The following is a 25,264-nucleotide window of genomic DNA, read 5'->3' on the forward strand; positions in this document are numbered from 1 at the left end:
CTATCTTTTTCAATATTTCATATCAGCTAAAAAATTCTTCTCTTCAAGGCATAACCATTGCTAGACATAGCCCTTCAGTGAAGCACCTTCTCTTTGCAGATGACTCGGTTATTTACTCCAAAGCAACAGTTATAGAAGCTTCGAAAATCCAAAAAACCTTACATGTTTATTTAGAAGCAAGTGGTCAAAGGTGAACTTTGATAAATCCTCTCTTTTCTTTAGCCCTAATACTCCAAGGATCATTAAGAATCGAGTTTCTGCAATGGTTCATGTGAACAATATTGGGGAACAAGACAAATTTTTGGGACTTCCTACAATCATTTCCCATTCTAAGGCTCAGTCTTTTGAGGCTATCAAATCAAAAATTCTTAGCAAAGTGGCGAGATGGAAAGAACATATTATATCTCAAGGCAGGAAGGAAGTGTTAATCAAGTCTATTGCAGTGGCTATACCGATCTTTACCATGTCTTATTTTCACCTGCCATCCTCTCTATGCAAGTCTCTTAATAGTATTTTTGCCAATTTTTGGTGGGGTCAAAAAGATCAAGAGAGAAAAAATCACTGGATTTCCTGGAAAAAATTTCCCATTCCAAAGGCTTTTGGAGGTCTAAGGTTTAGAGATTTGGAGCTTTTTAATATGGCCTTATTGACCAAACAGGGCTAGAGAATTATTTTAGAGCTAGCTTCTAGAGTAGCTCGTGTTCTTAAAGGTCGTTATTTCCCTTTTACTTTCTTTTTGATAGCAAAGCAGGGAGGTTAATGATAAGTACATAATTTATTAATTTTATTCCCAATCACATTTAGTGTTTCTAGTGTGTTTTTATGCATAATTCAATTGATTAAAGTATATTTATCATTTAGGCATATTTTTATATAGTTGTTGGAATAATTATGTTAAATGGAGAAATTTTTAGTATTTGACATTTGCTGTATTTTTTAGGTGTTTCTAAAGTTATAGATCTCCAAATTGAGTGTTGTTTAATCCATTAAAAAGCTAAGATAGAGCACTATAAATGATAAAGAGGGACCAAAGCCCAAATCAGTCTCCAAAGTTGACAAAATGAGCTATGGATCTATTGCAAAAACTCAGAATTAATGTGTCACGACCAGTTTCAGTCTTTATTTTGTATCTGGAGTTTCAGAGGTCCAAATGAAGCAAGCCCAAGCCCAATTGAACCTTAAGAGCCACCTCTACAACTTCTATAGAGGGCTGGAAGCAAGATAAGGCCATTTTAATTGTGAAAAACGGCAATGAAGTCGTCACCATGGGCTGGACTGTCTGTCTGAACCAGTCCCAATTTTTGGGCTATAACTTGGGCTGTAGACCTCGGATTTGGGTGAATGAGTACCCGTTGGAAAGCTAAGAAATAGGGCTACAACTTTCCTGAAGAGGGCAGAGACAGATTTGAAAAGAAAGCCGCTGAAAATCGGCTTTGATTTCAAAGACGTGAATGCAGGCTGAAAATCTATCTTTTGAATTTCAAAACTTTTCCTAGTTTGGTTCTTATCTTTGGGATTGGGTTTTTTATTATAAATATGTCTTTGGGCAGTAGCTAAAATGCATCCAATTCAGACCTTCGTTCTTCATAGAAGACCTTTGTTCTCCATAGAAGACCTTTGTTCTTCATTCTCTTTTTAGATTTCTTCTTTATTTTTCTTTATTTTTCTGTAAGCCATGAACATGAGTGGCCAAGTTTTTAATTCAGTTCAAGGGATTCAAGTTCTTATGTGTGATTTATGAGACCATATTCTTAATTTAATTTATGTCTTTTTGAATATCTATTGTTTTTCTAATTTAATTATTTTTTATCTGTTGAATGATTTGCTAAAAAGGTCTATTAGTTAATTGTTTGATGTGATCAATTGCTAGTTCATCTTCATAATCTGTAATTGTTGTGTAAGATTGAACATGAGTAGCAATTAGGTTTTATTGATTATGATCCAAGTTTTCGATAATAATCTAAGGAAACAATAGGGTGAATTAAATGATTTATGCTTCATAAATTGTTGTTCAGATTAACTACTTTCTTTTCTTAAAGCAGTTATTAATTTGATGAGGATTGCTTAATACCAACTCAGTTAATAATTAGAGTCAATAAGAGTGCTGGGCTCGAATTGATGAGTATAAGGAAGTCAGGGGTTTACCTCGCTGTTTGGTAAATCTACGTTAAGTATTCAATAAGATATAATTGTATTTCTTTTGTCTATGATCGAATTAATAAATTGGAATGAGAATTACGTTGGACTGAAGTTTGTTTAATTTGAGAGTTTCTTATTTAATTTTAGATCTTAATTTTTGATTTTTGATTTTTGATTTTTGATTTCTTCTTTGGATTGCGAATTACCCCCCAACCTTTGTTTCTTTTTCCATTACACAAGTGCACAATTTAATAATTCAATATCTAGGGTTCGACCTGAATTTACCACTTACTGCAGAAAATATTTTATAGCTGGTAATTTCAGTTAATTTAAATTTTGGTGGATTCGACAACCACCAAGAATTTTGGCACCGTTGTCGGGGACTGAAATTCATTGAATTTCGTGTTTTTAGTATTAGGGTATTTTGTTATTAATTTTGTTTGTGAAGTGTTATTATTTTCAGGTTTTTAGAAAAAATTACGGTATTACTAGTTATTGACGGATTTTTGGTTGAATTTGGATGGCGGCCCATATCTATTTTGAAGGAAACGACGTTCTGATCAAGACTAATCAATCTATAGGAATTTTTTGGCCCCACTCTCTTGAGGCCATTTTCCATTGTTTTCTAGGGTTTTGAGGCATTTTTCTGTTTTTACTTTGATTTCTTTTTGTTTATGACAAGAACTTCTCAATCTGGTGAGTTGATCTTTGATCCAAAAGTAGAAAAAACAGCTAAACAGTTGAGAAAATTGGCTAAGCAAGCTAGGCAGATTCCGAATACATCTAAAGGAGCCCAATCTCCAAAGGAGTTAAGTTCGGATTCAGATTCAATTTTCGAAAATGAAACCATGGCTGCTAGGACTTTGAAAGAGTTGGCTGCTCCTGATCTAAATCAACAGCCTTTGTGTATTCAATACCCTATTTTAAATGTTACTTTTGAGTTGAAATCTGGACTAATCCATTTGTTGCCTAAGTTTCATAGTCTTGCAGGTGAGGATCCATATAAGCATCTAATGGAATTTCATGTTGTGTGTTCCAGCATGAAACCGCAAGGAGTTTCAGAGGATCAGATCAAGCTTCGAGCTTTCCCTTTCTCACTGGAGGGCACAACTAAGGATTGGTTGTATTACCTTCCTTCTGGATCCGTCAACTCATGGAATGGGATGAAGCAGATATTTTTGGAGAAGTATTTTCTTGCTTCCCATACTGCCAATATAAGAAAAGAAATCTGTGGCATCCGGCAGTACAATGGAGAGAGCTTGTATGAGTACTGGGAACGATTTAAGAAACTGTGTGCAAGCTGTCCCCATCATCAAATAAGTGAGCAGCAATTGATTCAGTATTTCTATGAGGGATTTCTACTAATGGACTGCAGTATGATAGATGCTGCCAGTGGAGGAGCTTTGGTTAACAAGACACCAAAAGAGGCAAGGAGGCTGATTACTAACATGGCAGTAAATTCTCAGCAGTTTGGAATGAGAATGGATCACACACCTATAAAGGTTAATGAGGTAAGTACATCTAAGCTTAAGAAACAAATTTCTGATTTAACTTCTTTGGTGAGGCAGTTGGCTGTAGGGAACATGCAAACTGTTAAGGCATGTGAGATTTGTTCGGGTTCGGGTCATGCTACTAACATATGTCCTGCGTTACAAGAGGATGAATCAATGCAACATGTTAATGCAGTAGGAAATTATGGACAACCACAATGCAGGTATGATCCCTTTTCTAATACTTATAATCTAGGATGGCAAGATCATCCCAATCTGAGTTATGGGAATCAACCGGTGCAAAATCGATACCATCAGCAGAGACCACAAGTGAATCAACCACCTCCACCTCCACCTCACCTCCACCTCCACCTCTGCCTCCCTCAAATCAAGGTATGTAAATTGATGAAATTGTTAAGGCTTTGGCTAACAATACACAACAGTTTCAACGAGAGACCAGAAATAAGATTCAAAACATAGAGTGGCAGATTGGTCAGTTAGCCTCATCTGTGAGTAAACTTGAAGCTTAAGGTTCTGGAAAGCTTCCATCACAAACAGTCATGAACCCCAGAGAAAATGTGAGTGCTATACTGTTACGGAGTGGGAAAGAAGTTGATAACCAAACTCCACATGAGTCAACGAAAAAGAAAAAGCAAGGAGAAAAAGAGTCTGAAGTTTCTGAAGTTGAGGTAAATACTGAACCTAAACTGAATAAGGTTAATAATTCTATTCTTCCTCCATTCCCCTGTAGGTTTGCCAAGACGAAGGAAGAAGAATAAGAGAAATAAATTTTGGAGACTTTCAGGAAGGTAGAGGTTAATATACCTTCACTTGATGCGATTAAACAAGTTCTCAGGTATGCCAAATTCCTTAAAGAATTATGCACTACAAAGCGCAAGTTGAGGAATAATGAGAAGATCAGTGTGGGGAAAAATGTGTCAGCATTAATTCAGCGAAAATTACCCCCTAAGTGTAAGGATCTAGGTTCGTTTTCTATTTCCTGCAGAATAGGTGATTCTAAATTTGAATATGCAATGACAGATTTAGGAGCATCTATTAATGTTATGTCAAATTCAGTTTTTTCAAACTTTAAATTTGGGTCCTTTGAAAGAAACCAGTGTCATTATTCAGTTAGCTGATCATTCTAATGTTTACCCATTGGGAGTAGTTGAGGATGTGCTGGTGCAGGTTGGAGAATTGATTTTTCCTGTAGATTTTTACATTCTGGGCATGGAGGATAGTGTTCTCACATCAAATTCAGCTTTGATTTTGTTTGGAAGACCTTTCCTAAAAACTGCAAAGATAAAAATTGATGTGGATGAGGGTACCTTAACTATGGAGTTTGATGGAGAGATTGTCAAATTTAATTTCTTTGATGCCATAAAGTATCCTGCTGATAATCATTATGTTTTTTCTATTGATGTTGTTGATACATTTGTGCAGGATGTTTTTGAGTTAAGCATGGATGATGAGTTAGAAAGAAAATCACATTTGCATGAATTAGAGAAAATTTGCCTAAAAGCTTATGAGAATTCTAGGATCTATAAAGAAAAGACAAAGGCATTCCATGACAAACTAAGGAAGCAGTTTGTGATTGGAAAAAAAGTTTTATTGTATAATTCCATATTGAAGCTAATGCTTGGTAAGTTGCGTTCTCGTTGGATTGGACCCTTTGTTGTTACTAATGTGGTTCCTTATGGTGCAGTTGAAATTCAAAGTTTAGGAACTAACAAAGTTTTCAAGGTTAATGATCATTAACTCAAGCCATTTTATGAGGGGTTTCAGGAGCATTCAGTGGATTAAGGAGCTTTGCCATATCGAGCTAATGACGTTAAACAAAGGCGCTACTTGGGAGGCAACCCATGGGTGGCTTATTAGCCACAATCAAATTTGTTTTCTTTCCTTTATCATATTTTATTTTCTAGCTTTTTTTCCTTTTCTTTTGCATTTGGGCTTTACATTGGGGACCATGTAAGTTTTAAGTGTGGGGGAGGAAAAATTGGTTGCTGCAATCTTTTTGAAAAAAAATATATTAAAAAAAATAAAAATAAAATAAAATAAAATAAATAAAAAGATTTATTTTTATAAGCTTGATTCATGATTCTATATTAACTCTCAGAGAGAAGTGTTTTATCCTTGAAATGACTTTTCTATTTTAGATTGAATTTTTGATATTTTAGGCAAGGTAATAGTAACATTAATAATGGATTTTCCCTCTTCTCCATACCATAGAATAATTTTTTTTTCTGCATAAATCATTTAGGCTTGATTTAATAGTGAAATGATTAGTTATGTGTGCTTTAAACTAATGTCATGCATATTTCAGAACTTTGTTTAATCTGTCATGGCACTTTATAATATTTAGATGCATAAATTGGGGGAAATAAAAAGGTTAAACTTGAAAATTGCTCCGCTATTTTAGGTAAGCAAACTAACCAGGGGTCTTCATGAACCCCATGTCGATTCTTAGGCCAAAAACTAGCTAGGATATGAGCAAGGTACTTTTCTGAAGGTGACGATTGAAATAATAATAAAAAAAAGGAACTGTGACAACAGGAGAGAAGTACCAATTTCAAATTAAAAAAAAGGACATTTCTATCTCCCCTAAGATTTGCAAAGAGCTATAATTGTTGTGCCTTGATAAATTAGCCTTGTGTTTTAGTGTGTATTGACTTAAAATTTTATGAAACTTTAATTGTGTGAGCTTAATTAATTTCAAGCCTTTTGTTTTATGTTGGAGAATTGTTGATATAGTGGTATGGTGTTGATGGAATTTGTTGTGATGGTTATTACCTTACTTGCCTCTTCTTTTAAACTTTTAATCTTTTTTTAGAGAATGTAGTGATAGGATGAAGTTAAGGAACTTCTAAGTGGAGTTGATTGAGAATTTAAGTCATGCATAATTTATTAATTTTACTCTCATCACATTTAGTGTTTCTAGTGTGTTTTTATGTATAATTCAGTTGATTAAAGTATATTTATCATTTAGGCATATTTTTATACAGTTGTTAAAATAATTGTGTTAAATAGAGAAATTTTCAGCATTTGACATTTGCTGTATTTTTTAGGTGTTTCTAAAGATATGGGTCTCCAAATTGAGTGCTGTTTAATCTATTGAAAAACTAAGATAGAGCATTATAAATGATAAAGAGGGACCAAAGCCTAAATCAGTCTCCAAGGTTGACAAAATGAGCTATGGATCTATTGCAAAAGCCCAGAATTGATGTGTCACGACCAGTTTCAGTCTTTATTTTGTATCTAGAGTTCTAAAGGTCCAAATGAAGCAAGCCCAAGCCCGAGCCCAATTGAACCTTAAGAGCCACCTCTACAACTTCTATGAAAGGCTGGAAGTAAGATAAGGCCATTTTAATTGTGAAAAAGGGCAATGAATTTGTCACTATGGGCTGGACCATCTGTTTGAACTAGTCCCGAATTTTAGGCCATAACTTGGGCTGTAGACCTCGGATTTGGGTAAATGAGTACTCGTTGGAAAGCTAAGAAATAGGGCTACAACTTTCCTGAAGAGGGCAGGACAGATTCAGAAAGGAAGTTGCTAAAAATCGGCCTTGATTTCAGAGACATGAATGCAGGCTGAAAATCTGTCTTTTGAATTTCAAAACTTTTCCTAGTTTGGTTCCTATCTTTGGGATTAGGTTTTTTATTATAAATATGTCTTTGAGCAGTAGCTAAAACGCATCCAATTCAGACTTTCATTCTCCATAGAAGACCTTCATCTTCCATTCTCTTTTTAGATTTTTTCTTTATTTTTCTTCATTTTTCTGTAAGCCATGAACATGAGTGGCTAAGTTTTTAATTCAATTCAAGGGATTCAAGTTCTTATGTGTGATTTATGAGATCAGGTTCTTAATTTAATTTATGTCTTTTTGAATATATATTATTTTTTTAATTTAATTATTTTTGATCTATTGAATGATTTGCTAAAAAGGCCTATTAGTTAATTGTTTGATTTGATCAATTGCTAGTTCATCTTCATAATCCGTAATTGTTATGTAAGATTGAACTTGAGTAGCAATTAGGTTTTATTGATTATGATCCAAGTTTTCGATAATAATCTAAGGAAACAATAGGATGGATTAAATGATTTATACTTCATAAATTGTTGTTCAGATTAACTACTTCCTTTTATTAAAGCAGTTATTAATTTGATGAAGATTGCTTAATACCAACTCAGTTAATAATTAGAGTCAATAAGAGTGCTAGACTCAATTGATGAGTATAGGGAAGTCAGGGATTTACCTCGCTATTTGGTAAATCTACGTTAAGTATTCAATAAAATATAATTGTATTTCTTTTGTCTATAATCGAATCAATGCATTGGAATGAGAATTACTTTGGACTGAAATTTGTTTAATTTGAGAGTTTTTTATTTAATTTTAAATCTTAATTTTTGATTTTTTTATTTCTTCTTTGGATTGCGAATTACCCCCCAACTTTTATTTCTTTTTCTATTACACAAGTGCACAAAATTTAATAATTCAGTTTCTAGGATTCGACCTGAATTTATCACTTGCTATAAAAAATATTTTATAGCTGGTAATTTCAATTAATTTAAATTTTGATGAATTTGACAACCACCAGTCGGCCTTTTTGGGCATGGCAAAGTGTCCTTTGGGGTAAAGAACTTCTTGAGAAAGGATTGAGATGGAACTTTAAGGATGGAAATCAATTTTATGTAAACATGACAAGTGGATTCCTAAGTCTTTTCCCCATTATCCACGGGTTAACAAAACCTCAGCTCCTTCAATAGTGTGGGCATCTCAATTAGTTAATTGGAATACTGGCACTTGGAATTTGGATATCCTTAAGGCAAACTTTGAAGAAGAAGAAACGAGCAACATTCTTTCCATTCCGATCGGCTTATTTAGTAGGGATGATTCCATGATTTGGCACTTTTCTAATTTTGGGTCTTATACGGTGAAATCTAGCTGTAATGTGGCCTGTCAGCTTCGTCATCTCCTAGAGAACGCCTCAGTTGCAGGACCTGGACCAAATTCAATCGCATCTAATATTGAGTTGCGGAAACAATTGTGGAAACTCAAACTGCCCCCAAAAATTGGAATTTTTGTTTGAAAATTTCTGCAGGATAAACTTCCAACAAATAAACAAATTGGCAAGCGTATTCCTTCTTTTCCTTTGGAATGCAAATTTTGTGGGGAAACTGAATCTATTGTCCACCTCTTTTTTCACTATCCTAGGGCAGTCCAAATTTGGTTTCACTCTCCTCTAATGCTTCGATCCTCAATTCTGTAAGGTTCTTCATCAATTGATTTCTGGACACAAATTCTCAACTCTCTTTGTTCTCAAGGACCAGATGATAAGTTAGTGTTCCTGATGGTTTTTATTTTGGGGAGTATTTGGAAGAGTCGAAATGATTTAATCTTCCAAAATCAAATCCAAACACACCACCAGATCATGTCAGCGGCAATTTCTTTATGTGAAAATTTCTTTTCGCCAACCCCCCCCCCCCCCAACAACAAAAAAAGGCACCCCTTCAGGTTCCTATAAACTGGTCGCCCCCTCCTCATAATTATGTTAAGATTAATATTTATGGAGCTATGAATTCAGCATCTAATAGGGGCTTGATTGCTGCTTTAGTCAGAGATTCAGGGGGGCAAGCCTTGTACTTGGTCTTGCAAACAATTCCCAAACATTATAGATCCTCTCGTTTTAGAGGCACTAGCATGCAGGGAGGCTCTAATTCTAGCAAAAACGAGAGGTTTCAAGCAAATTATAATGGAAGGAGACTCCTTAAATGTGATTACTGCAGCTCAAAGTAGCTCCCTAGGTGTAATCAGTATTCAGGGCATTATGCAGGATATCCCCATTCTTCAGTCAGATTCTTGTGTTTTTAAGTAGGTCAACAAGAATCGGAACAAAGCAGCTTATGTGTTAGCTAGAAAAAGTCTACTTGATGATTCCTTTTATTGCAATTATTTGATGCAATGTAACTTTGTTATCTCCTCCTGGTTATCTCTTGACCTTTAATTTCGTCCACCTTTGGAGAGAGAGAGAAAAAAAAAACCCTTCCATCACGTGGTTTTGCTTCTAATCTATCCTTGCATTAATTGTGTGATCTCCATGAAAGAGACATATGCCTGACAATGTGAATTTATAGCCAAGCCCACTTCCTTTGCCTTCTACGCTCGAACTTTACCCTTCAGACACCCAGGGTGATCAGTGCCAAGAAACTCCTCAAATTGGCAAGAAAATGGCAGAAGTTTGCTGCTATCCAGCTACGAAAAATCGTGCTGCCACAAGCAATGAGAAATACTAATACAAGCAGTTGTAGCACATCTCCATTAGCAAAAAAGGACCATTTGGTTGTATACTCTGCTGATAAAAAAGGTTTTCTGCTTCCTTTTAAATATATATCTTAACAATGAAATTATCATAGAGCTATTTAACATGGTAGAGGAAAAGTTTGCATTATCAATAATGGATCGGCTCACATTGCCATTTGTTGCAGAGTTTATAGAGTACATAATTGCTTTGATAGAAAAGGAAATTACTAGAGATATAAAGAGAGCATTGGTGATGTCTATAGCTAGTGCATATAAATGTATAAATGAGGGAGAGCTTACAAAAATATCCTTAATTTTTTATATTATTTATAAATATATTATTTCCTATTAGTTGAATTAATTTTAAATTTTATATAAATTAAAAATTTTTAATCCTATTTATACTTAATTTGTTATTGCAATTTACATAAACTTTATAAAAAATGAATTAAAAAATCAGAAATTCATAAAAAAAGTATGTTATATATATATATTGAAAGGCAAATTACTTTAAAAGTAAAATTTACTTATAAATAGAATTTTAGTAATTAAAAATTTATTTATAAATAATTAAAAAGTATTTATAATTTTTTATTTTGATTTGATGAGTAATTCTAAAACAATTAAAATTCTATTTATAAATTTATTTTTTTTTATATTTAAATTAGTGTATTTTATTTTACAATTATTTTTAATTTATAATTTAATTTTACTTTTAATTTTTTTAAAATTATTGATTACAATGAAAAATATAACAATAGACAAAACTAAAGACTTTTTTTTAGCTAATTAATGAAAAATTATATTTTATTGAGTTAAATAACATTAGTACTTAAAAATATCCAAATTAAAAAAAAAATTCATTATTTTCTTAATAATTTTAAAACAAAATTAAAATTTTTAATTTAATTCAAATTTTATTATTTAAATATTTTATTTAATTTTTTTTAATCTATAAAAGTGTGAATGAAAAGACGACTTTATAAAAGAATAAAAATATTTTTAGTTTTTAAAAATAATTTTTAATACTTAAAATAATTATAATATTAATTTTGTGTTAAAAATTAATTATTTCTCTTAAAATTATAAATTTTTTCACTTACCTGATTTAAAAAACTCATAAATATAAACTTTTCTAAAATATATAAGTTTCAACTTTTTTATTACTTAATAATATAATATCATGTTTATGTATAAAAATATATTTTAAAAATAAATAATTATGATATTTAGAAACTATATGATTTTGTTTTTAAATATAAGCTATATAATTTTAAATTTATTGAATTGTTACTTCTTAATGTAAATTATTTTTTATTAAATATTCATATTAAAAAAATTAATTAAGATGTATCAAAATTAGTATTTGTAATTCTCTAAAAAAAATTATCTATATCACAATATCAATTTATAAACTTCTAAAGTAGAAAAAAGACTTTTAATTTAAAAAATTCTTATAATTCCAACTAATAAATATATTCTTTAACAGATCCTACAAATATTATTATGATTGTTATCATCATACACGTAATTTTTTTATTTTAAATTTTTATAATTTTTAATGAGTATGATAGGTTACCTAATTTTTTTTTAAAATGAATTATCAATTTTAATACTCATTATTAAGTTAAAGATAATAAATATTGATAATATATCATTATTATTTATTTAACATTAAATAGATTATTAATAGACAAAATATTTAAATTAATACTAATACAATATAATTGTTAAAGAAAATAAATTATTATATTTAAAATAAAATTTACAATTTATTGTAGATATAAAAAAAAATTTCTAACAAGAATAAAGTAATCGATATGAAAACATTTCAAATATCTACATATTCTATTGTACAAATTAAATTATAGTATTAATTATTATAAAAAAATTACTTTTTAATTAAGTAATTAAACTATTATCTAATTAATTTATATATAAATAAAATAATTACATATTATAAATTATTTTGATGTAGGTGCATGTTCCCATTTCAAATGTTAATTATAAAAAAAAAGCAAATAAATTATGAAATTTTAAGACGAAAATTTTTATAATAATAAAAAATAAATTAAATTTAATGAATATTAAAATATTTTTATTATTTGTGAACAATAAAAATTAAAATTAAAAATGATTAAAATTTAAAAATATTGAAATATTTCTTTAAAATGTAGAAATTTATTTTTTTTTTAATATTAATCAGGAGAAATCATCAACACGTACGCGTAAAACGGCTAAACCCTACCAGTTCCCGCCAAAAGCCCTAATTTCGTCCTTTCCTCATCCCTCGGTTCTCCCTCTCTTTAAATCTTAACCGTCCTTTCGCTCCCAGTCCCAGAAAATCCCCAAAATCCCCTAGCCACCACCGAAAGCCCCCAAAATCCAACGCCGTGGAGCCAAAAGCAGTGAAATCTGACATAGTTCTTATCCTGGACTATGGCTCCCGATACACCCATCTTATCGCTCGCCGAATTAGCTCTCTAAACATCTTCTCTCTCTGCATTTCTGGCACTTCTCCTCTCGAGGCCATCACTTCGCTCAACCCCAAAGTCATCGTCCTCTCCGGAGGGCCCCACTCGGTCCATTCTCCTAATTCCCCCACCTTTCCTTCTGGTTTCGTGGAGTGGGCCCAGTCCAATGGTTGCTTCGTGCTTGGCATTTGCTACGGATTGCATTTGATAGTGCAGAGATTGGGAGGGGAAGTGAAGTTTGGAGAAAAGCAGGAATATGGGAGGATGGAAATTGAGGTCGGAAGGAATTTGGGTGTTTTTGGGAAAAAAAAAAAGTCGGGATAGGCAGGTAGTTTGGATGAGCCACGGGGTTGAGGCTGCACAATTGCCTGAGGGGTTTGAAGTAGTGGCAAGGAGTGAACAAGGGGCGGTTGCAGCGGTGGAGAATCGGGAGAAGAGGTTTTATGGGTTGCAGTACCACCCAGAGGTAAAATTGGGTATGCTTTGGATTATGGATTGTTTTAGTTTTTAGCTGCTGCATTTTTTGCGTAATATATTGGGTTTTGGGAGTGTGGAATAGTCTTTTTCAGCTGAAATTATTTATGGAAATTATTTTGACAAAGCATTTGTCGCTATGTTATCGCATGATCCGCAGCAAATGGTTGATTATGGTTTCCTGTTTTGATCACGACTTGGCTTTGTATGATGGTATTATAAGTAATTTTGAGTTTGGACGTAATAGTAGTATTGGGAGAATTTTATTTGGCATGCTACATGTCTCTAGGTAATTTTATTTGATCTCGCTGTCTTATTCAAGTCTTGTAAATGGTAAGCCAACCCAAACTGTTGAGGCAAATACGGGTTTTTCGAGTTTGAATAAACGACACAGAATTGGCTGTTACTATAGACATGGGCTTAAGTAGGAAAAGTTGAATACTATTGGGAAGTAAAATCTTAGAAAACAAATTACCGTCATGCTAGTCAGATGGAAAGGTTTCAGATTCAATTCATTGCTAATTTTTGTTGCACAAAGCAATCTGCAAAGAACTTTGTTGCACTGACTTGTATGGCTCACTTATGCAGAGGGCTTGACTATCTCTCACAAAAACTTAGTTGCATTATTGCAGATTTGAGATTGCTATACATCTTCAAGCAAGCTTTGAAACAAATGGTGGAAAGATACCGTTATATTTGTTAGGATATGTAGTTTTCGAACTTATTGCAAATGAATGCAAGAAAAATAGGAGATCACTCTATACTTTTGTTCTGAAATTTGACTTATAATAATGCAGTGTATTTATGGGAAATGCTGAATCTGTGTTTACATGTGTTGTCATGACATAAACACAAATACATTTGCATCCTTTTTAGGTGACTCATTCACCAGAGCGCATGGATACGCTAAGCTATTTTCTCTTTGATGTTTGTGGAATCAGTGCAAATTGGAACATGGAAAATGTAGTAGATGAAGAAATCAAGGTGATCAAAGGTACATTAGGAGCTGAAGCTCATGTCATATGTGCATTGTCAGGGGGTGTGGATTCCACAATTGTTGCTACCCTTGTTCACAAGGCAATTGGAGATAGACTTCATTGTGTTTTTGTTGACAATGGTTTATTAAGGTGAGTGAAGGATCATATATTTTCAGAAACTAGAAAATAGAATTAGCATCTTCATATGGAATATTTTTAAATGTATATTGTTGTTATAATTCATGTAGGTGTAAGGAGAGAGAATGTGTGACGGAAACTTTTGAAAGGGATCTGAATCTACCCGTTACTTGTGTGGATGCTTCAGAGCAATTTCTTAGCAAGCTGAAATACTGATATGAAAAGGAAGATCATCGGAAAGGAGTTCATTAGCATTTTTTATGCTTTTGCCAATGATTTGGAGCAACAGTTGGGAAAGAAACCTACTTACCTGGTCCAAGGTGTCAAGGGGTAGGAAGTTTGTGTAGTAAAATATAAATTTTGAGTACTAAAGGGGATATTTTATATTTATTTTCTATTTATGTAATTTTAGAGTGTAATGGCTCAAGCATAGCGATGTTCCCTCCTGTCACACTCCATTTTGTTCCTATCGCTCTTTAGGGGGGAGTGACTAATCGGCCAGTGCTGGGCCCGGCTGTCACCGATTGTTGAGTCCCTGTCCCTTTACTCCTTATAGGTTTTCCCCCTGCTTACAAGTAATGTGAGGATTGCTTGTCTCCTTATGTTAATTGATATTATTTAAATGAAAGAAATAGCATGTTCACTAAGTATTTTTGTCTCATTATGTGATGTGATGATTATGCTTGTGATGCTTGATTATATGAGATACTTATGATAATTTTCCCAATCGGCTTGCCAAAGCCCCATGTTAATGTAATATTCACTTTGATCCATAGATTATTATGAGATTCTCATTGGCTAACTTATCTTGAAAGAGTTTAAGCCAAGTGCTGCACGGTCCCGAGTAAGTGTTAATACCTAGGCCCATGACAATTGGTATTAGAGCAGTTATCCATGAGCATTTGAAAGCATGACGAAGTCAGCTGCTCACATTGACACCCTAGAGGTTGATGAGATCTTTGCTCGAATTGATGGATATCCGACTTACGAGGGATTGACAACAGAGCTTGAGTCAGTTCGCTTCGCTCTTGAGCATTGAGACAAGCGCATTGAGGAGCTAGAAGAGAAAATTGAACATTTACTAATTGTGGTAGCCAAGCTATCTAGTGGTGAGGGTGAGCCAATAGAGTAGTGTAACACCCCTATTTATATAGCCTGATATATTTCACTATTCCGGTGACCGGTGTCAATCCAGACAATTAAGGGGATTAGAACCACACTTAAGACAACTAGATAAGCTATAAACACAAATAATTAGTAATTGTTAATTAGTTAAGTATAAATAAGAAAAACAGAATATAAGAAGTTAAACGAGACGAGAGTCACAGCGATGGGTGACCTTCTTGGGAACGACTGCGAAGTCGATTTAAACTCAAATTTCGAACCGTAAAATGTGACGCCGCGATCCTTAGGACCCTTATGAACACAGTGAAAAAGAGAAAATCACGAAAAAAAACTGTTAAGCCAGTCAAATAATTAGGTCAGGGAGCCGGAAGAAATATTAGATTATTTGCAAACCGAGTCGAACCGGCGAGGGGCAATTTGGTCAATTGATCCCGAGAGCTGACTCCTGACCTAACTGTCAAATAAAATCGGAGAAAAGAAAATTTCGGGATCGAGAATTAAATTAAAGAACTAATAGAAAAATAAAAAAAAAAGAAAGAAAATGAAAAAGGTGTAGGAAGATGACATCATGCCTGATGCCATAAATAGTATAATTAATAAATTTAACTAAATTGATTTTTGGGTCTTCCATAAGGATAAAAACAAAAACAAAAAGAAAAGAAAAAAAAAATAAACAAAAGTCCTTCTTCCTCATGTGTTGCCGCCTCACTCTCCTCTCCCTCATATCACCATCAATGAAACTCCATTAAAGCTTGTTTCAAGCTTTTAAATCCCCCATTAAACCCTAAGTTCTTCCCCAATCACTCCATAAAACCTTATTTCCTTCCCTTGAGAAAGAAATTTAGCAAGAAAGAAAGAAGAAAAGAGGAGAAAATTTGAAGATTGAATATCAAAGTTGCTAAATCTTTTAAATCCCTCATTAAACCCTAAGTTCTTCCCCAATCACTCCATAAAACCTTATTTCCTTCCCTTGAGAAAGAAATTTAGCAAGAAAGAAAGAAAAAAAGAGGAGAAAAATTGAAGATTGAATATCAAAGTTTAGGTAAGCACCCTAAATTGAAAACTTGAGATTTATTAGTTGTGTTGTAGCTTAAAGTAACTTAGAAACTAAAGAAATGAAATGAAACTATTTGTTGAAGGACCAAACTAAAATTTCGGCTAGCATGTGTATGGGGACATATTTGCATAGTTTGATGGATTTGAATGAGTATATGAACCTTAATTAGTTGAGTGATGATAGTTAAAAGCATTGAATTGGTTAAATGTAACAATTAAAGTGAATTAGGGTTTAGAGACCAAAAATATAAAAAAATGGTAAAAGATGTCTTGGACCTAATTTGAAGTGAGAAATGGTCATTTGTGGCATGAAGTGTGTTGGAATGGTTGGAGTTAAGGCCAAATTCGGATTGAGTGTGGTTATGCTGCTAGCAGCATGACCAAGTTATCTTTGAGGGACCAAAAATGAAATTTTACAAGTCCAATTTGGTATGAGACCAACTGGGAATAAAAATAGACACTAAATGACACAATTTTCATTTAGGAAGCATGCCCAAAAAGTGACCAAAACTTAGTGAACAAATTGATCAAATTTGAAAAATCTCAGTCTGTCCCTGTACAAACTGACCATTTAGCCATAACTTGAGCTAGGAAGGTCTAAATGACCTGAAATTTTACCAGTTGATAGTTTAGATATAGACCTAAAACTTTCATGAAGAACACAAACTCAAATTATGTCATTAACCAAGTCATTTAACCACCCAAAGTTGGTGATCTAAAACTGCCAGAACCAAAATTTGCCCAGAAAACTGGGTTGAGTCTAATCCGGCAGCCATGGTTCAAATGGCTATAACTTGAGCTACAAAACTCCAATTGGAGTAATTCAAAAAGGAGAATAAACTTAAGACAATAGGGAATATTTTCTATGAAGAAAGTTTTGCCAAATTCTAACAGTAAGATGACCAATGGAACAGTGCAACTTAAGAGAAAACTGAAAATTTGCAAATTTGCCTAAAAGACTTAGAATTTGAGTAAACAACCAAAACCAACAAATTTAGTGACCAAAATGTGATATGTGGGTGAAGTTGGAATTCCCATACATATTAAGCCTTAGAAAGTTAATAAATTGACTTGAATAGTACCATGAATAGTAACTCTAAAATGAAAATTTCCAAGAATGTTAGTTTAAGCATATTTGGGCTAGAATTAAGTATTTATGAATTAATTATTAGATTTACTGTGAAATAAGATACTGAAACACTATAAATGTTGTGTTTCAGCTAAAAAAACCTGGAAGGTATAAGGGACTGAGTCAAGGCCTAGAGGCGATTCACGTCAGGTTTGTGCACAAAAATTTTAAATTATATTTTTCATAATGGAAATTAATTTGTTATACATTGTGAATGTGTTTGTTCATTATGAATTTCTAGAATGTTGTGTTGCCTATTCTACAATAAAAATTTGGAAGGAAAATTAATTATTGATTTGTATGAAATATTTGAACAATATGGTTTTGAATTTAGTTATGGCTTTGAAAATCTTATTTGAAAAGTAGTGTGTTGCCTACTTTGTAAATGAAAAGTTTAGAGTGAAATATGATTTGTGAATTGTATAAAATATTTGAATAACTTGATTTAAATTGTTTTTAATTCACACTTAGCATGGCAATACTAATATGTTCCTCCTCCACTTGTGGGGTGAGTTTGATATTTGATCACTTTCCTCCCTCTCTGGCTTTCCAGTCTGAGGGGCGAGTTTGGATGAGTACTCATTAGCTAGCTAGCCACCTCCTTCATTGATTTCAATTAGTAGGGTGAGTATGCCTTGTCGTGATGTACACACGACATGTTCAGAAATTTTGTGTCATGGCCTAAGTTGTGTTATTATTTGGCAATACTATGTTTATTAAATTGCTTGATCAAGTTGTACTATATTAAGTTTTGAAAATTATGATTTGTTATAAAAGTGATTTGAAAAAAAAAAGAAAAAAATTTGTGAAATGCTATTATGAGATTTTTGAATGACGATTTGTTCATAAATTTTTTATATTATGCATTTTATGCTTTATTGTGCACCACTAAGTATTTATATACTCAGCGTTAGCTTTAACTTGCTGTCACAGATAGGGAAAATGACATAGCAGCAGAGCGAGCTGCTACAGTTAGAGAAGAGCACAATTGAAGAATTTTTATATGGGTATTTGTCTATACCCTGGTAGTTTAGTTTGATGTAAATATGATAGTATGCATATGTATCTCTATAATTTGAGCAGTTGTACAGATAAAATTGTAATAATATTATTTTTGAGATTTTGCATCTGTAAATTAATTTATGATTGTAAATTAATGATTTAAAATGAAATGTGCATGAGTTATGAAATGTTTTGAAATATTAATTCTTGATTTGAAATTTGGATTTTGAATTGAAGTATTGCTATTGCTGTTGATTTGAAGTTTGGTGGTTGCAAATGGAGTTGTGATTGAGAAATATATTGGGAGTGTTTCTATTTTCAGGTTTTGAAGAACTGTTTTCTCAAAATACAGACGGCACTCTGCCGAAATTTTTGTAAAAATTGCGGAGATTTTAAATATCCAAAAATTTGATTTATGTTTGGACTCCAAACGAAGGTTTTTAATATTTGAAAAAAAAAAAAAATTTTTACCCACCAATTCTAAAATGAACGAAAATTGTTTTAAAATCCCTTGTAGTATATTTAATGGGTTACCGGTAGGTGAAGTACGGTAATTCATTAGGTGTACTACGGGAACATGTTACATCTTACGAGGAGTAGGGTGTGACAAGTAGGGCCCACCCGGTGGGGTGACTTCGAAAGCAGAATGCTTGAATTTGAGACAGTGGCCTCTCGTATGTAAGATGTGATAGAAAGCTTAAAATCTATCACCGATTCTCACAATTCTCTTGTAAGGACTATTGATGACATTAAGAATGAAGTCAAGGAAACAGTGAGTTTGATCCAAGGTGAATTGCTAGAATTAAAAGACAAAGTGAATTTGTTGGTGAGAGCTGTCAATAACCCTCATATGGGAGCCTACGAGGTAGGCAAGGCTAAAATTCCAGAACCAAAAGCATTCGGTGTGTTCGTGATGCCAAAGAGGTAGATAATTTCCTATTTGATATGGAATTATACTTTAATGCTACTAAAAATGATTCTGATGAAGGCAGGTTAAAGATAATGTTCATGTACTTGACCAACGATGCGAAACTGTGGTAGCGTACTAAAGTAGAAGAAACCATATTAGGATAGTGCTCTATTGTTAGTTGGGATAGCTTTAAAAAGGAACTGAAAACTCAGTTCTACCCTGAGAATGTGGCTTACAATGCACAATGCAAACTGACTGAGCTACAACAAACTGGTTCCATTTGTGACTACATACGGGACTTTTCAGCACTGATGTTGGACATTAAGGGTATGTTCTAGATAGATAGAGTATTCAATTTTCTAAAAGGCTTAAAACCCTGGGCAAAGAATGAGTTAATGAGACGGAATGTGAAAGAGCTCAGTGTAGCTCTAAGCACAGCGAAAAGCCTAGATGATTACTCTAGCAGCGCTCCCAAGAGGAAGTTTAATCACCCACAAGGCTCAGACAATCTCCTTAACAAATGGGGCATGACCTCGAGTAGGGGAGCGGATCGAAATAACCCTACTACAGGGGGGATAGAAAGGAAGAATTTGAGTTTTGGGCTGAATACAAATAAGCCAACTAACCTGGGAAGAGAATTGAACAACACAAGGCCCCGAGATAACCGTTCCCAGGGATTAAGTAACACAGCTGTAGCTAAGCCCAGAACATTGAAGTGTTTCTTTGTGATGGGCCACATCGTGTTATCGAATGCCCGCACAAGGGTGCTTTAAATGCTCTAAGAGCCATGAGGGAGGAAAAGGGTCCTGAAGAGGAAGAACAAAGAATGGAAGAGAATGACCCATCAATGGTAGGTGCTCTTCATTTTCTTGGAGCCTTGGAGAAATAAAAGACAAAAGCCACTGATGAAAGAGGACTAATGTATGTTGATCTGTGCATTAACAGAAAGGCCATAAGGGCTCTTGTAGACACAAGAGCTACTGATAATTTTGTGGCAGATAAGATGGCATCCTAATTTAAGTTAAATATAGAGGAAGATGCAGGAAAGATTAAGGCTGTTAACTCTAAAGCATTGAACACTATAGGCATTGCTCATGGAGCATCTTGCCAGATGAGACCTTGGAAAGGTGAGATCAATTTCATAGTAAGCCCTCTTGATGATTTTGATGTAGTAATTGGAATGGAGTTCCTCAAAAAGGCGCGAGTTGTTCCAGTTCTAGCTACAAATTGCCTTCTTTTAATGAGGGACAAACTGTGTGTAGTCCCCACAACTTTTAGCCCCATTAGTGAAAAGAAACTGATATCGGCCCTTCAATTCAGAAAGGAAGTGAAGCATAGAGAGCCGACATATGTAGTAGTCCCGGTGGTCAAGGAAGCTGAAAAAACATTTCAACATCCACCACAGATTCGAGACGTAATGTGGGGGTACAGGGATGTTATGCCTGATAGGCTACCTATAGTTTTACCACCCCGTCGTAGTATAGATCATGAGATTGAGTTGTTACCCGGAACAAAACCTCCGATAAAAGCTCCTTATCAAATGGCTCCTCCTGAGTTGGTTGAATTAAGTAAGGAGTTAGACAAGTTGTTGGAAGCTGGGTTTATCCGACCAGCAAAAGCTCCTTTTGGTGCCCCTATTCTTTTTTAGAAGAAATAAGACGGTAGTTTGAGATTATGCATGGACTACCAAGCTCTCAACAAAGTAACCGTACGGAATAAGTACCCAATTCCCTTGATCGCAGATTTATTCGACCAGTTGGGCCAAGCAAAATTCTTCACAAAACTCAATCTCTGATCGGGATATCATCAAGTGCGCATCAAGGAGGGGAATGAACCTAAGACAATATGTGTGACACGGTATGGTGCCTTTGAGTTTCTTGTTATACCTTTTGGACTAACCAATGCTCTGGTTACTTTCTGTACTCTTATGAATCAGGTATTCCATGATTACTTTGATAAATTTATGGTGGTTTATCTTGATAACATTGTGGTATATAGTTCTACACTTAAAGAACATAGGAATCATCTTCGCCTGGTCTTCGAGAAGTTAAGGGAGAACAAACTCTTTTTGAAAAAGGAGAAATGTGCTTTCTCTCAAACTCGAATCAAGTTCTTAGGCCATGTGATTGAACAGGGCAAAATCTGCATGGACCAGGCCAAGGTGAAAGCAATCCAGGAATGGGCAATACCGAATAGCATAACTGAATTAAGATCCTTCTTGGGATTGACGAATTATTGTAGGCGGTTTGTCCAGAGCTACTCTCAAAAGATATGCCCCCTTATAGAGTTGTTGAAAAAAGGTAACAAGTAATTTTTCAGCCTAAGATACATAAGTCTCAAGGCCCTTATCTAGTCTAATTATCCATTCAAGTCCAACCCAGAGAATAAAAATTAACCTAAAATATTTTCATTTTAATGCAACGGAATCGAACCAAACCGTTATTTTTCAGTTTGGTTTGGTTCGGTTATTCTCAAATAATCGGTTTAGTTTGGTTTACTTTTTTAAATGATTTGGTTTTTCAATTTTTGGAGTTCAAACCGAACCGACCGAATACTCCCCCCTAAGCACTGGGAGGAGTCTTGATGCAAGAAAATCACCCAATTACTTTTGAAAGTCAAAAGTTGAAAGAAGCAGAGATTTGATATGCAGCTCAAGAGAAAGAGTTGCTAGTAGTAGTCTCTGCCTCCACTCTTGGAGACATTACTTATTGGGATCAAAGTTCGTAGTGAAGACTGATAATACATGTAACACCCCTTACCCGGTCTACAGTGTAGCCAAGTAAGGTATGCCACATTCTGTGCTGGAGCATCTTATCTATTTTTATCTTGTCATATTTATTTGTAATCTTATAACCCATATTTCTCTTCTTTTTTTTTTTTTGTGAAAACCCGAACAGAGTCTCCTCTGTTTTATTAGCGTTTGGCGTGTTACTATTTACCTGTTAAAATTTTCATATCATAATTTCAATTTATATCAATTCACCTCTTATCATATCCATATCATATAATCAGTCATATCATTATAATTCTCATAAACTCGTTTGAAAAGAATTCTCATCTCATTTCATTTATAAGAGTCGAATACATAATTTACAAATTATTATACAATCTCAAAATTTAATTACATCACTCACTTATGTACAATGATTAAAATACAAAAGCTAAATATACATGGGCCCTATAAAAAATAGACTGCTGAGGTGACATGTCACACTACTGCAAATCTGCTCTAACTCACCGTCTAGACTGGTCCTGCTCACCAGTACCTACGCGTAGAAAATCAATGCGCTAAGCGAATTGCTTAGTGGTGCATAAATTAAAGTAAAAACAAGTAAATAATTAAAGATAATTATTCCCTGTATAATTTCATAAAGAAGTGCATATTTCATGAATTTTAAGTCATTTACATGTTTACTGAACTTTGGGAGCAAATAAGTTTATCAGGATCTTCTCTGCTCATTTATTCCATATTCAGTCTTATTAAATTCATGTCAGTCTCCAAGTAACCAATAATATATTATAAAGACTGGATACACGGGAGTATACTAGTTAGACATCCATATATAGGGGTGAGCATTCGGTTCGAACCTAACCGAACCGAATCGAATTAAATTATAAAAACTGAATTTTAAATTTTAGAAATCGAATCGAACCGAAATGGATGAAAATCGAATCAAACCGAAATGGATGAAAATCGAATCGAACTGAACCGCTCTATTTCGGTTCTGTTTAAACTGATCAGTTTTGATTTTTAATTAATTTTTTAATTTAGACTTGATTTTCAAGTTATTTGATCTAATTTTGACTTTGGTTTGAACCTAATAACCATTAATCAATGAAATTAAACAATTAATATATATATAATTAAATATAATTCATAAATTTCTCATAAAAATAAATCAATTCAAAAATCAATTCGATTCGATTTAGTTCGATTTGAATATATAAATTACTATTCAGTTTGGTTCGGTTTAACCAATTTTTTCTCTTCAAAATCTAACCGAACCGAAATAACAGAAATTCTTATAATATAAAATTGAACAGAACCGATTGAATTTTAAAACCAAATCGATTGAACTGAATTGACTCGGTTCGGTTCGATTTTTTAGTTTGAACTGAATTCTGCTCAGCCCTATCCATATGTCTATCATATATACATCTGTCATGTCAGACACAAGGCCAGCATGAAGGTATAAAGCCAGAAATCAGATTAGGCATAAGAGTCGATAATCACATCATGTCAGGCATAAAGCCAGAGGAATAACCATATCAGATAGATATTATCTATCAATAATCATTCATGTGGGCAGTATTGCATTTTGTAGTCTCTAATTAGTATACCAATTGATCCAAGCTATATACATAAGTCTAAGTATATTTTAGGTAAATTAGTGTTATTAAGTACTTATAAACTTATTATTTCATGTTATGCACTATTAGTGCTTTATAGCAAATTTCATGTCATTTGTAATGGAAAAATAGGTTCCAATCTCACTTTTCATGTAACTTATGTATTTGGCAAACCATTTAAGTAATTTATATATTATGCATCAATTAATTCCATAAACCTTCATTTAGGTATCAATTCTGGCCCTTAACATTTACCTAGCAAATTGGTCAAGATGTAAACACTGTTTGGCCACACTTCCTTCATAGAAGTTGTTCCTCTATGTCTTATCTTTGTTTTCCTTTTTGAATCATGTTATCTGCAGTTTTAGAACTTAAGTTATGGTTAAATTATCAAAACTGGTTCATTGACCCTTTATGGTTCCAGAACTAGGCAGATTCTGGAATACCAAATTTGTCTAGTCATTTGGGTATGCTACAGTCATTTTTTTAGGCCTAAGGTTCTTGAAATGAGTTGTCCCCCTATGTCTTAGGCATACTCAGGTTTAAGAATCATAATTTTTCAAGCTATGTAAGGTGAGTTATGGCCAATTTAACTGACCTGGACTCCTGAACCCTGTGCCTTCAAGATTTCAGATTCAAGTTAGTGTCTTTGATTCCCATTTTAGGGTTTTTACACTCAAAATTTGAGGAAAGTTACTGAATCAAAGTTGGAGTTTTATTTTTTAGGTTTCCAGAACAATGTGGCTCACCCAATTGGAGTTTCCTAGTGGGAGATATGATTGAACTACTGTTCAGGGGTCAAGTGGTTATTTAGTTCAAGTTCAGGACTTTCAGAATTGGGTGAACTGACTTGTTCTAGCAAATTCTCCAAGTTGTATTAGATTTTGGGTTTTGGTCAAAATACCAAAATTATAGTTCTAGGTCTTATGGAGAATTTAGCTTTAGAATCACTGTATTTGCAATTTTGTGGACTAAATTATGGCATTTTTGCTAAAACCGGTCTGGTAGATCAAAATCCAGAATTTTAGGTTAGGTTCTGGTTCTATGGACTGAATTGTTGACCTAATTTATTCTAGCAAATTGGTTGGGTTAGGGTCAGAATTGGGCCCTGTGTTCTTCATGAAAAATGTGCTCATATGTCTAACCTTTCCATTGGTTCAAGAATCAAGTCATTCTGACCTTCCTAGAGTAAGTTATGCCCATTTGAACATTTACTATTCATATGATCATTTTTCCAGGTCCAGCAGGTGGTTACCCAGATTCAAGCAAATTTTAGGTCATGTCAGGTTCAGTTTCTGGGCAGGGTCTCTTCATAAAAAATGAGGTATTATGTCTTAGGTTCAATGTCCAATTGGCCTCACACCAATTGGAGCTACACAATTCAACTTATAGCCATACAAACCTACTGGACTCATAGGTCCAGCATTCCAGCACAAAACAACACTTCCAAATCTTTATTGAATTCCATAACTCTCTTCAATACATGATTAAACCACATCAAATTGTCAACAATTGACCTTAACAACCTCATTTGAACATCATATCATCAAACCCCTAAACTCCATGCAAAACTCTAACCTCTATAACCATATCTCATGCAAATTCATACCAAACTCATACCAACTCAACATATCCATCATATATACTCATCAACAACACTAATAGACACATTAAATTTCATTAAAACCATCAAACACC

The 25,264-nt window shown here is 33.6% G+C and overlaps 2 protein-coding genes and 1 non-coding gene across 3 annotated transcripts; 2 read left to right on the forward strand and 1 right to left on the reverse strand.

Annotated features, from left to right (window-relative positions):
* Positions 1-3,350: 3,350 nt before the first annotated feature.
* Positions 3,351-3,457, reverse strand: LOC131175102 (small nucleolar RNA R71). The gene has a single exon (XR_009145263.1). It is a non-coding gene; the product is annotated as a small nucleolar RNA R71 (small nucleolar RNA).
* Positions 3,458-12,201: 8,744 nt separating this feature from the next.
* LOC110656044 (uncharacterized) lies at positions 12,202-14,641 on the forward strand (the record flags this gene model as incomplete). Its single annotated transcript, XM_058138499.1, is given in 4 exon segments — positions 12,202-12,723; positions 12,725-12,871; positions 13,756-14,006; positions 14,105-14,641. Coding segments are annotated over 4 exon segments (1,026 nt in total), but the record flags the coding sequence as incomplete, so codon positions are not given.
* A 6,420-nt stretch (positions 14,642-21,061) lies between these two features.
* On the forward strand, positions 21,062-21,527 carry LOC131174713 (uncharacterized mitochondrial protein AtMg00860-like). The gene is made up of 2 exons (XM_058138501.1): positions 21,062-21,073; positions 21,153-21,527. The coding sequence occupies exons 1-2, from the start codon at positions 21,062-21,064 to the stop codon at positions 21,525-21,527; spliced, it is 387 nt and encodes a 128-aa protein (XP_057994484.1).
* Positions 21,528-25,264: the final 3,737 nt, after the last annotated feature.

This window comes from Hevea brasiliensis, chromosome 16 (genome assembly GCF_030052815.1).
Source record: "Hevea brasiliensis isolate MT/VB/25A 57/8 chromosome 16, ASM3005281v1, whole genome shotgun sequence".
In the NCBI taxonomy this organism is placed as follows: domain Eukaryota; kingdom Viridiplantae; phylum Streptophyta; class Magnoliopsida; order Malpighiales; family Euphorbiaceae; genus Hevea; species Hevea brasiliensis.